Source organism: Panicum hallii, chromosome 9 (assembly GCF_002211085.1).
Source record: "Panicum hallii strain FIL2 chromosome 9, PHallii_v3.1, whole genome shotgun sequence".
In the NCBI taxonomy this organism is placed as follows: domain Eukaryota; kingdom Viridiplantae; phylum Streptophyta; class Magnoliopsida; order Poales; family Poaceae; genus Panicum; species Panicum hallii.
The window spans coordinates 7,307,000-7,320,299 of record NC_038050.1 but is presented as its reverse complement, the minus strand read 5'-3'; the positions used below and the strand labels follow the sequence as shown (position 1 = coordinate 7,320,299).

The 13,300-nt window shown below is 45.5% G+C and overlaps 2 protein-coding genes across 2 annotated transcripts; both read left to right on the top strand.

The window, feature by feature from the left end:
* Positions 1 to 1,250: 1,250 nt before the first annotated feature.
* LOC112873997 lies at positions 1,251 to 1,761 on the top strand. The gene is made up of 2 exons (XM_025937126.1): positions 1,251 to 1,537; positions 1,623 to 1,761. Exons 1-2 carry the CDS (start codon positions 1,268 to 1,270, stop codon positions 1,740 to 1,742), a joined length of 390 nt encoding a protein of 129 aa, XP_025792911.1. The 5' UTR covers positions 1,251 to 1,267; the 3' UTR covers positions 1,743 to 1,761.
* A 353-nt stretch (positions 1,762 to 2,114) lies between these two features.
* LOC112878254 lies at positions 2,115 to 2,734 on the top strand. The gene is made up of 2 exons (XM_025942699.1): positions 2,115 to 2,564; positions 2,661 to 2,734. Exons 1-2 carry the CDS (start codon positions 2,237 to 2,239, stop codon positions 2,705 to 2,707), a joined length of 375 nt encoding a protein of 124 aa, XP_025798484.1. The 5' UTR covers positions 2,115 to 2,236; the 3' UTR covers positions 2,708 to 2,734.
* Positions 2,735 to 13,300: the final 10,566 nt, after the last annotated feature.

Below are 13,300 nucleotides of genomic sequence, written 5' to 3'. Positions count from 1 at the left end.
CTACCTAGACTAACTGAAGCCGGATCATGAAACAGTTTGAAAATCTGTCAGAGATTGTTCGAAACAAAGGAGATTCACAATATACAAAGCAAAATCTGGAAAATTATGAAAATATCATTGGCGAGAGGGAGACCGGGACGACCACGGCCGTATTAAAACGTTCCCCCGGCGGGGTCGCTGCATGCATTGTTTACGTGCGCGACGGCGACACGCATGTGTTCCCACCTGCGCCCCGCCCCGTCTGAACGGCGATTCTGGCGCGACGCGCGAGCGTCATGTGGCCGCCAACGAACGCCTCCCCCTTCCCGTCTCGGCGTCTCGCCTCCTCGCCGTCTGTTCTTAATTCTCTGATGACGCTGGTGGCGACTAGCACCCGAGGCGGCCGCAACGTGGCAAGTCGATCGGGCTCCCGGAGTTGTCTATTCCTGTGACGTTTCTGTCAGATCCAGCTCTTTTTCTACTCCCGTGAACGATCGCACGTCGCTTACCCCAATTAGCATGTGCTAGTTTATTTTGGAGCTGACCGCCAACAGCTTTGCTGTCATGTACTGATAGAGGAGAAGAACTGAGCTGGTCTGATGCAAGATCCATTGATGTTTACAACAGTGAGTTTGGTGATGGCCAGGCCAGATGCGCAAGCTCCAGACCGGCTTCTCCCTATCAGAAATTCAGATGCAAAAACAGAAACTGTGCATTGTGCTAGCTTTCATGTGTGTTTTCTTGCCAATTTTACATTCTTCTGGATTCTTCTTTTTGGCAGTGTGACGAGACACTAAATAAATACAGCGCTTAGCTGGTGCTCCAGTGTTATGATGTGAACCAAGAGCTTCCTTTCCGATTAAACTACCCGCACCAATGACCATTCAAGAGATCCTATGTTTTCTCCCACGCCCGTCCAAGCATCCCGTAACACCAGCCGTCTTCCCTCCCCCTGATTGGAGCCCCGGATTATTACTTGCCTTGCACGTCCTTTTCGAGTTTTCGTATTAACTCGCTGCGATTTCTTCTGCCAAGAAATTGACCCGAGAGCTTCCGTCTCTGGTGACAGCGACGGGGCTGATCTGTTCTCGCAGGCGTACGCCGTTGCATGGCCAACACGGCAACCCGTCCGTGTCCATCCCATGCACCAGGAACCGGCCGCGATCGACCTCGCGGTGGCTCGCCATCTCCAGCCACAGATTTGCCCACCTATATTTGCCCGCCTCGCGCGACCGCATCAAACGATCCAACACTAAAGTCAGTGGCATCAGTGCCGGTGCCGTCGTTCATGGATGCGAAGGTGATCGTGTCCGCCTACGAGGAGCTGCCGCCGCGCCGGCGCCGCCGTCTCATCAGCCGTGTCGCGCCCGCGGCGGCGGCCAGGCAGGCCGGCGGCGGGTACAGCCGCCGGGGGCTGCTGCTCGCGTACGCGCAGCAGCTGCGGCGTCGACGTCGCGTGGGGCAGCAGCAGCAGCAGCAGCTGGAGCAGAGAGGCCCGCCGTTGCTGGAGTGGGGCGAATGGAAGGCGGCGGGTCGCGTCGCCGCCGGCGACGTCGCTGTAAGATGCATTTGGCGACACATCTGTTCGTTTCCCACGCGCATTTCAGGGCACGGACTCACTTGTGTGGTGCTGGTGGTGGCAGATGATGAGGAACGGGCGGGGGAGCTGGTGCTCCAGGCTGCGGTCCTGCGCCCGGCTCTGGATCAGGACGTTTCTTCGGCGAGCCAGGAGGATCAGAGAGAATGCATCGTGCAAGAAATAGAGACGAGCAAACAGGCTAAGGGGTGTTTGATCCAAGTGCTAATATCTCGAAGTGCAAAACTTTAGCACTACTTAACCCAAACAAAATAATGGGTGAACTAAAGTTTAGCTAAGATTTAAAAAACTTTAGTAAAGAAATAAATGCTAATAAGTACCAAAGTTTAGCATTCAGTTTTAGCTCATCCAAATAGACCCTAAATAATGTAGGATGCATAAACATATCCAATGCTGGTTGCAGGTTGATTTAATTCAGAATAATACCAATGATGACACCATGTATCTTAGCACAAATCTTACGTTGATGTATATAAAACACGGTGTTGAGAGTTGAGATTTCCAATGTTAAACGACGCAAATTGGCTACGAATCTGAGTCTCAAACTTGGTGGCCAAACGGGTCCAGGCAGAGTCCCGGGCGTATGCACGCGGCCGCCGCTCATGTCCTGCACGGACTAAACAGGAGAGGACCGCAGGGAACAAAGGCAAGCCCGCGGAGATGCCGGGGGAGCACGTTCTTGCGAGCCAGCCGCCCGGTGGCGCCACCACGGTTCCCCGCACGGCGATGGAAGAAGACGCGGCAGAGGAGGAGCAGAGGCAGACCAAGCGCCTGGCGGAGGACGACGGCGCGGAGGGGTCGGCGAAGCGCCCGAAGCCGCCGCCGAGTCCGACCGAGTGCTGGGAAGACAGGGCCACGGCGTTGCTCCTCGCCGTGCGCGAGGAGCAGGCCACGCTGTACGACCGCAAGCGGCGGGGCTTCCGCTGCGGCCGCGCTTTCAACTACGCCTACGCGTGCGAGCCTGCCGTGTTCGACCACGAACAAGAATGTGAGGAGAACCGACGTGACCAGATGCATCTTCAGAGCACCTTGATTTTCTGACCAAAACAGATGACGTGTTGCCTCTCTCTTGATGATCTCACAGCAACCGGCTTGAATCGCGCGGCCGCTGGACACGATCCCCGACTCTGAACGAGACGACCTGGACCTCGCCCTGCACATCATCCATCTCAAGGTCTTAGCCTCGGATGTCGGGTTCCCGGTAAGCGTCTTTGGGGCCGTGCTGATGAGATATGACCTGGACTTCAAATGCATCTGCCTCTTCCAACGTGACAGAGAAAACTGCCAGGTCATCAGTTCGCCGGTCAGTATTAATCCTGCATCAAGCTATACATCGCCTATCATATTAGTAGGTTCATTTTAATGATTAGTAAAGGATTCATCTGGTATTATTTTTTTTATCCCTGCTTGCTTGCTGCTTGCATGTAGGGTGAAATGCTAGCTCTGACGGGGCCTAATCGAGGGCCGTTTGAGTCGGCTCCTTTTTATTTCGAGATCAACTTGAAGATCAGGGGCGAAGAACAAACTATGGACAGAATTTTCAGCAGGAGCCTGATTACTGAAGATTATCCCCTTGATCAATGGACCAGGAAACAAGAAATTTCAAGCTGGCTGAGCACGCTAGAGTTTGCGTACAGATCCGTGCATTACGCTGTGGAGGCTACTGTGGGAATCAACATTTTGAGAGGGCCACGAAAATTCTACGGGAGCTTGGTAGCCTGCACTTCTGAAGATTCAAATGAGATGGTGCTATACGACAGTGAACGTTGGGGTGTCACCGCCACGAATGCTGCAGATGGTTCGGTGACTCTGGCTCGCCCTTTAGTAAGTAGTTCTGCGCGAAGATGAGTACCTGGTCCTCAAAATTAGTTCTTTTGGCCGTGGTCGCAGAGCTAAGCCCAAGACCACTGTGCTTACCGTTGAACATTGTGATAGATCATTCGACGTAAAACAGGGCCGTTATCAGTTGCAGGTCACAGTCTCTTGGTCAGGCATTTATACTTTGCATAATTAATTGTAGCCGAACTGTGACACTGTGCATTATTTGCAAGGACGAGGTTTACAAGTACAACATTTACTCAATTAGCACTAGGATATTTGTGTCAAAGATTAGAAGGGGCCGAAGTGACTGACTTTGTGCACGTAAAGTTGTATTACTCACTCCTCCAAGGACAAGCCTAAGCGAGAGCGGCGAGTACTCGTTTTACATAGAGAAAATCAACGAGGCCAATGACTTGGTGTAGGAACTAGGTACATGGACATACATATACATAGATGAAAAATAGACGTTTGATTAGAATGCAGCCGTTCAAATAAAGTTGTTGGAAATATAGCCTTCAATTTAGAATGCAGCTATTGGAACTATTGCACTTCAAAATATAGATGAGTGGAATAGAGTGAGGCAAATATGAGAGATCGACTAGAGTGCCTTATGAGAGCCCCCATTTTGGAGGAAAAGAGTTCAAAATAAGTAGAGCGTTAGAGATTCTCTTGCAGCTCTTAGAATGGACTTATTCCAGTGCTGCTCCTCTGTTGGCCAGTGGACACCACAAAGCCGAACACCAACCAGAAGCTCATCACAGTCTGATGGATATATGCCTCGAAAAGGGCTATTGTATTTTGGACCAATAATGATACGTGTAGGTGACACCTCGTTCAAGATGTGAATGAGGCCCCAAGTGCAGTTCATTACCATAGGTTGTGGATTTAAGGTTCAGGGGCCGAGAGCAAACCATGGTTCACGGTGACCTTGTTTTGTGGTATTTTCTTTCTGAGGTTAGGTACATAATTAAGGCAATTCAGAGGAACCCTAAAATTACTAATAAGAGTCGTGTTCTGACGAACTTCTGAGTGGAAATTCAATTATATGTATACTTAGATGGTAAAATAAGTGTGGATTGTAAAATGGTTTTATATTTCTTGAACAATAAGGGGGCAGAGTGTGTTTTGAAGAATGGCAACAACCAACAAGTGAGTCACCGGCAGCAAAGATGAAGCACGGCAGCACTAGGGCAGATAGATGGAGCTTTATCCTTTTCTTTTTCAGCAATTTCTCACAAACAAAAATACTTGCAACATATTTCTTATCAAAATACTATGGCCAATATAGTAGTATCTCCCGCTGAAACTACACTAGAATGTTTTCATGGAGCATAAGCAAAGTGTCAAGTCTTATCTCGTAAGGCCAGATGTGCCCATGGCTATCGTCTGCGGCTCTTTGTATTCGCTTGCCCTCCGGATCCAGAACGAGCAATCCAAGGTGTGGAATCCAGAGAATCACGCTGCGGCTCCTTGGGCAAAACCGCTCCAACCTGATCTCCAGCACCTCCCAATCTTTGCAACCTAGTCTGAAAACGCGACAAGCCTGCATCTTCAATGAGCTTTCGGATGCCGATGGATTGCCGCAGCAGCCAGCTATTCTCCGGGTCGCCGCCGCTGCCATGATCTCCGACGTACAACCAGACCGACACCTCCAAGCTCGCCTCCTCTCTTCGCAGGAGAGATAGCCGGTCATCCTCAGACGTAGCCAGCATGAGCATTTTCTTGTCCGATACATCTTCGTTGCGCATCGAACACTGCTTTGGTAGCCTCGTAATCCTTGCTCGATCGGCCGGTGGTTATGTCCACCGCGACGGTGTGCGTTAAGTATTGTTCATCACCGGATGAATAATCCGGCGCATTATTGCTGATGCTGCACGGCCAGTGGATGGCGCCCTGGCACACCAGTGGGCCGGCACGGTAGCTGGACGGCCAGGGCACCCTGAGGTTGTCGGCGTCGGGATGAAGAACCGGCCCCCAGGCACCGGTCTCCGAGTAGTTCTGGAGGGATCGGATGCCTTTGCGGCTGATTTTCACGGCGAGTCGGCGACCACCTGGAAAGAGTTGGGCTGGGCGCCATGCAGAAGTGCAAGACGTAGCGGTAAGGGACGAGCCCACCGGGGCGGGCAATGGTGGTGTGGAAGCCGGTGAAAGGGTTGACCACGGAGATCTCCGCCGGGAGGCCCCGGCAGAGGAGGAGGAGCCCGTCGCCGCACGCTAGCGGCGCGTACAGCTTCGTCGCCGTGCCCGCCGTCCGACCAGTGCTGCCCGGCGGGCGGCAGCCACGACGAGCGGCAGGAGAAGACGAGCTCCCCCGGGTACATCTCCCGGTGGTGGAGGCCCAGGAGAAGGCAGCGGTCAGCACGGCCCGTCGGGTGGCGCCGGATCTCGGAGGTGTTGTCGGTGACGGCGCGACGCCAGTGCCTCGAGACCGCGGCGCAGCGGACGATGGAGACCGGGTTCAGGCGGAGGAAGACGTGGAATAGGCAGTCCGTCGGGAGACAGGGCCGCGGCGGCGCCATGGTAATCTTCGAACGGCGATGCACGTACACTTGTTGGAATATATATCCCCTCATCAGTTCACATGTTGGGGCCTGTGAATTTTTTTTGAAAAAGGGCTAAAAACAATAAATTCAAAAAAGGTGCCGATTCGCAAATTTTCGAAAAATGGGTACCTCCCGCCCGTTCATCCAACTGGCGGGAGGTAGCAAAACTTTTTCCATGCCCCTCCCGAGAGTCTCTTTGCGAATAAGGAATTTTTCTTATTCGCGAAGAGGCCCCCTGAGGCATCCCGCCAGCCCAGCGGGCGGGAGGTGCCCACTTTCTTATTTTTTGTTGAAATTTATGTTTTACAAACTATTTAAAATTCATACTTTTTTAAATACAAGATTTATTCGCCATACTCTTTTGTATACATATAAAATTTTAAGTTCAATTTTATGAAGAAGATTACGGTATCTAAAACTCGCATGAAGATGGTTAAGCGATAACGTTTTGCAACGTAGAATCCAAATATTACGATAGAATGGATACATCAAGCCATTAAAAATAAAATAATATGATACAAAAAACAGTTTAAATATACAAATGCTAAGTCACAGTTACAATTACAAACACACATAAAGATCTGTTAAAAGCCATTGCGGCAAATATTACAAATACACATCCAGGCCTGATACAAACTCAACGCGGCAAATATTACACATAAGCAAACAATGTTCAAATAAAATTACAACTAAACGATGCCTGATGTCGTAGTAGCACTCGATCGGCGACGTCTCCCACTCCTTGATGCAACCGGAGGTCTTCCATCTGCAGCATCACCTGTAGGGCCAGCTTTAGCAGAACTAGGCCCAGCATCATTGTTCGGACAACGTTTATACGTGTATCCACTCCAATTACATGCACTGCAGCGCTGTATCCTCGTACGAAGCTCTGACTCATCCATGTCATTACGAATACGCCGTGTCTGACGGCGCCCTCTCTTAACCCGAGCTGTTCTCGGGTATGAAATATGGATCATAGGATTCGCTGGCTCAGTGAACACTTTAACCATACGGAATCCATAGATCTCATACGGCCAGGTGCTGGCAATTGTCTCCTTTATGAAGTAATGGGAAACATATTGAAAGATATCTAGGTCCCTTAGTGGGTTTTGGTGATAGATGATAAAGCACATGTATATTTAATCGTGTTATTTGTGTGCAGGTGCTAAGCGTGACTAAGCAAACATATGAAAAGCGGTGTTTTCAAGAGTACTACAAGACTAGATTTTATTTTTGAAATTGAGTATAGGAATGCCGTATTATCTTTATTTTTGTATAGCTTGTTTCATACCCGGATGGTCCGGACATTATCTCCGGACACTCCGGACTTGATATCCGGAGTATCCGGACATATATCCGGAGTATCCGGACATCTGTGTTACTAACCGTGTTCGAAGTGTTTTTAAGTTTCAGATTAGCCTATTTACCCCCCCTCTAGGCATCTTGAGATCCTTTCAATTGGTATCAGAGTAAGGTTCTCCATCTTTGAAGCTTAACCGCTTGGAGAATCAAGATGTCAAGTGACACTTCATCCAAGGCTCCAGTCGATCCAATCGTTGAAGTTGAGAAGGAGAAGTCGTTTGAAAAATCTGAGGATAAGAAAAAGAATAGGCAACAAGAAGAAGAAGAAGATTTGGAAACAACCGATGACGAGATGTCATTCCAAGAATGGAAGGCATGGAAGAAGAAGAAGAAATTGCAAAGAAAGAAAGAAAAATCTAGCACCAAAATTATAATCAAGCCAAGTGATGACTCGAACACCGATTACAAGAGAAGATTCTCAAGCTCTTCAAAAGTGAAGAAAATAGTCAACTATCACCGAGTGGGTTATGAATATACCTTTCAAATCCCAAGTGAACAAAATACCTCAATACATATGGGAAAGCTACCTCATTTTGATGGCACAGGCTATAATCAATGGAAGATAAAAATGTTTGGATACTTGAGTGCCATTCATAAGGATCTTTGGAAGATTGTGGAAGTTGGTTGTGATATTCCGGATGATGATGAAACTCTTACACCGCTTCAAGCTTATATTTTACAACGCAACTACCAAGCCTTGAACATCATCCACTCCTCCGTAAGTGCCGAAGAGTTTGACAAGATTGAAGATGCTCTCACCGCCAAGGATGCTTGGGATACACTCCAAGTGAATCATTAAGGATCAAGAAAAGTTCGTGAGTCAAGAATCAAAATATTAGAAGATGAACTAAGTATTTTCTCCATGAAGAAAGATGAAACCATCAAAGAAATGTACAATCGAATGAAGAATATCATAAATCAAATCAAGTCACTTGGTGGAGATAAATGGGGTGACCGTGAGATAGTGGATAAGCTCCTAACCGTCTATATAGCTAGAGATGTCATATTACCTAACTTGATAAGAGCTGAAAAAGGTTTCAAACATTTCACCGCCAAGAATATTCTTAGGAGAATTGAAGCTCATCATGATCAATTAAAGAGAGTCAAGATAAATCAAGATTTGGCCGACCTACAAGAGCAAGCTGCAAAGAACAATGGGTTGGCTCTTCAAGCTAAGTTGAAGGGCAAGGAAAGGGCTACTCAATCCTCAAAAGATGATGACTCTAGTGATAATGAAGATAATGAGCTTGATGATGACCAAATAGCCTTTTTCATCAAGAACTTTAGAAGAGTTCTAAGGAAGAGTAACTTCCGAAACTTTAGCAAGAACAAGCATGAATTAAGAAAAAGATCAAACAAGCCGTGTTTTAGTTGCAAGAAAATTGGGCATTTCATTGCGGATTGTCCGGAAGAAAAGAAGAAGAATAAGGACACCAAGGAGAGCTCATCCGAGAGGGACAAGCCAAGATACAAAATACGTGCCGGTGAAGCTCATCTTGGTCAAGAATGGGATTCAAATAAAGAGAGCAACTCCGATAATGAAGATATTGCAACTATGGCATTCAAGACCTCTTCTTCACATCAACCAAGTTTGTTTGAAGATTTCACCGATGATGAGGATCAAGGTCCAATCATATGCTTGATGGCAAAAAACTCAAAGGTAATATCCCCAAACTCATCGAATGATGAAGTAGATGAGGAAGATGAAATTGCTAGTCTCATTAAACAATATGGCAAGAGTGCGGAAACTAGAATAATGAAACTAATAATGAAACTAGATGAGACTCTTGAATCTCAAGAAAAATTGTTTAGGCTTCTGAGAGAAAAATCCGAAGCTCTTGAAAAGCACCTTACCAATGAAAGAAAGGAAAACAAGAGACTTGAGTAATCTCTAAAAGCTAAGGATAGCATACTTCATGAGGTAGAAGAGTGAATGACTTAACTAAAGAACTCTCCTTAGTTGAAGACTCTCATGCTAACTTGAAGAGAGACAATGAGAAACTTCAAGAAAACTTAACAAGCTTGCAAGCCGTTCACACGGCACTTGAAGTTGAAGTTAATACTCTCTTGGAAAGCTCCACTAATGCTTGCAAGTCATCAAAGTCATCTAGTTCTTCAACTAGTAACGGTTGTGCACGATGCTCTAATATTGATATTCAAACTTGTGCAACTAACCATGCCGAAATGCAAACTATGAAGAAAGAGATTAGTAGACTCACTCAATTAGTGCAAGAAGAAGCACCATCTCACAAGTAAGTACTCAAGATAAATCCCTCACCAAGGGTAGGTGAGTTTGAGAAGCATACCAAGGGTTTGGATCGAAGTACTTAAGCAAATATGGATTTGAGAAAGGTATGGGACTTGGAAAGAATGAAGCTGGTGCATCTCAAACCATCTCTTATGTCAAGAATAACAAGAAAGCCGCCTTAGGGGCAAAAGGAGGTCTACTGAGCATGACTACTCCCATCCACAAGGGAATTGGTGAAAAATAAGGGACAAGTCAGATCAAGTTTATAAAGAGAGGCACAACATGTGATGAAGGTGCCAAAATTGTTGCATCCTCATTAAAGTAAGACAAGTTTCAAGCCCCTAAGACATAAAAATCATTATCTCAAATATCTTTTTATGCGGATTATGTTTTAACTAGGAACCATCGTGGTCAAGCGGTTGCTATATTTGTGGGTCACCGCTCATGGAACACTAAGGTGAAAAGCCATGTGTGGGTACCCAAGGTGCTTTTGACTAACACTCAAGGACCCAAAAATTGTTGGGTACCTAAAAGTAAGGAATAATCTTGTTTTGTAGGAATACTTCTCCGGTGGATCAACATGGGTGATTGATAGCGGATGTACAAATCATATGACCGGAGAAGGAAGTATGTTTGAAATCTTGAAGGAATCCGATGGTGATCATTACATTACTTTTGCCGGTAATTAAAAGGGAAAAGTGTTTGGCACTGGTAACATTGATCTAAACTCAAAATTTTCTCTTTCAAGGGTTCTCTTAGTTGAATCACTTGGGTATAACTTGTTGTCCATATCACAATTTTGTGCATCGGGTTTCAATTGTTTATTTACTAACGAAGGTGTGACCGTCATTAGGAGAAGTGATGGCTCCGTTGCCTTCAAGGGTGTACTCAAGGGAAAGATTTATCTAGTGGATTTTTCACAAGAGAAGGCTCAACTTGATACATGCTTGGTGGCAAAGTCTAGCTTGGGTTGGTTATGACATCGCCGACTATCCCATGTTAGTATGAGAAAACTCAACAAACTCCTAAAAGGGGGTCACATTCTAGGACTAACCAATGTCTCTTTTGAGAAAGATCGTATTTGTAATGTTTGTCAAGCCGGAAAACAAGTTGGTGTTCCTCATCCTTCAAAGAGCATTGTCACCACCATCAAGCCATTGGAGCTACTACACATGGACTTATTCGGTCCGGTGGCTTATATGAGTATTGGTGGTAATAAATATGGCCTTGTCATTGTTGATGATTATTCTCGTTTCACTTGGATATTCTTTTTCCATGACAAAAATGTAGTGCAAGATACATTTAAAAAATTTGCAAAGAGAGCTCAAAATGAATTTGACACCAAGATCAAGAAAGTGAGAAGTGACAATGGCACCGAATTCAAGAACACCAACATTGAAAAATTCCTTGATGAAGAGGGCATTGGTCATGAGTTCTCCGTTCCATATACTCCACAACAAAATGGAATTGTTGAAAGAAAAAATAAAACTCTCATTGAAGCCGCAAGGACAATGCTTGATGAATACAAGGTCTCGGATCAATTTTGGGCGGAAGCAATCAACACGGCATGCCATGCCATTAATCATCTTTATCTACACAAGATCTTGAATAAGACATCCTACGAGCTTCTACTTGGTAAAAAGCCTAATGTATCTTACTTTAAAGTTTTTGGAAATAAGTGCTTCATTCTTAACAAGAAGCCCAAGAACTCTAAATTTGCACCTAAAATTGATGAAGGTTTTCTTCTAGGTTATGCGTCAAATGCTCATGGCTATCGTGTCTTCAACAAAACCTCCGGTTGTGTTGAAGTTGCGTGTGACGTGACATTTGATGAATCTAATGGCTCTCAAGGGGAATAAGTTGATGGTGTTGTAGGATTGGAGGAATCACCAAGCAAGGCGATTAAGAAGCTAGCCACTGGTGAAATAAAGCCTCAAGAACGAGCAGATCAAGATGATGATGATCATATGTTGATGTTGAGAAGGACATCTACATCCACCTCCACAGCGCAACCCGGAAACTCCGGTAATACGTACGGAGACTCCGGATCCCCTATCCGGAGTATCCGGACTGTGGACCGGACTATCCGGGTTACAGAAGTTGAACCCTCAACTCCCCATCAAGATCAATCTCAGGCTGAAGAAGAAGTTGAGCCAGTGCAACATGAAGCTCAAGTTCCACATCCAAGAATCCATCAAATTATCCAAAAGGATCATCCCGTAGATAACATCCTTGGAAGCATAAGTAAAGGGGTAACTACTCGTTTTCGTTTGGCAACTTTTTGTGAACATTACTCGTTTGTTTCTTCCTTGTAACCACTTAAGGTAGAAGAAGCTCTGGATGATCCGGATTGGGTGATGGCTATGCAAGAAGAATTGAACAACTTCACACGGAATGAAATCTGGTTCTTAGTAGAAAGACCCAAGCAAAATGTTATTGGAACAAAGTGGGTTTTTCGAAACAAACAAGATGAACATGGCGTGGTGACAAGGAACAAAGCAAGGCTGGTTGCTCAAGGCTTCACACAAATCGAAGGTTTGAATTTTGTTGAGACTTATGCCCCTGTAGTTAGGCTTGAGTCAATTCGTATCTTGCTTGACTTTGCAACTCACCATAATTTCAAGCTATACCAAATGAATGTAAAGAGTGCTTTTCTTAATGGACCAATTTCCGAATTGGTATATGTTGAGCAACCACCGGGTTTTGAAGATTCTAAGTTTTCTAATCACGTCTACAAACTCCATAAGGCGCTCTATGAGATTAAGCAAGCTTCTAGAGTATGGTATGAATGCCTTAAGGATTTCCTCTTAAAGAAATGCTTTGAGATAGGCAAAGCCGATCCTACTCTTTTCACTCGCAAAGTTGACAAAGAAATTTTTGTATGCCAAATATATATCGATGATATTATATTTGGCTCTACTAATCAATCTTGGTGCGAGGACTTGAGTAGGATCATGACAAAGAGATTTGAGATGTCCATGATGGGCGAGTTAACCTTCTTCCTTGGATTTCAAATCAAGCAACTCAAGGAAGGCACTTTCATTTGTCAAACCAAATATGCTAAAGATATGTTGAAGAAGTTTGACATGGAGAATACCAAATCTATCAAGACACCCATGCCAACTAATGGACATCTCGATCTAAATGAAGACGGCAAGGCCGTAGATCAAAAGGTATATCGCTCCATGATTGTATCCCTTCTTTACCTTTGTGCATTTAGGCCCGATATCATGCTTAGTGTGTGCATGTGTGCAAGATTTCAAGTTAATTCTAATGAATGTCATCTTATGGCTGTTAAGAGAATTCTAAGATATTTAGTTTACACTTCGTACCTTGGCTTGCGGTATCCCAAAGTCTCCACTTTCAATCTACTTGCCTATTCCGATTCAGATTATGCCGGTTGCAAAGTAGATAGGAAGAGTACATCGGGGACATGTCAATTTCTCGGTCGGTCCCTTGTGTCTTGGAGTTCTAAGAAATAAAATTCTGTTGCCCTATCCACTGCCGAAGCCGAGTACGTTGCTGCAGGTGCTTGTTGTGCGCAACTACTTTGGATGAAATCCACCTTGAGTGATTTTGGTTGCAAGTTTAGTAAGATTCCATTCTTATGTGACAACGAGAGTGCCATCAAGCTAGCAAACAACCCAGTAAATCACTCAAGAACCAAACACATTGATATAAGACATCATTTCTTGAGAGACCATGAGACCAAAGGAGATATCGTTTTGAGTCATGTAAGCACCGATAAAC

Bases quoted from the DNA above. Each gene is read 5' to 3' on its own strand.
- LOC112873997 (XM_025937126.1), top strand. From the start codon at position 1,268: ATGGATGCGAAGGTGATCGTGTCCGCCTACGAGGAGCTGCCGCCGCGC. The intron at 1,538-1,622 runs GTAAGATGCATT...TGGTGGTGGCAG, and splicing joins TCGCCGCCGGCGACGTCGCT to ATGATGAGGAACGGGCGGGG.
- LOC112878254 (XM_025942699.1), top strand. From the start codon at position 2,237: ATGCCGGGGGAGCACGTTCTTGCGAGCCAGCCGCCCGGTGGCGCCACC. The intron at 2,565-2,660 runs GTGAGGAGAACC...ATGATCTCACAG, and splicing joins GTTCGACCACGAACAAGAAT to CAACCGGCTTGAATCGCGCG.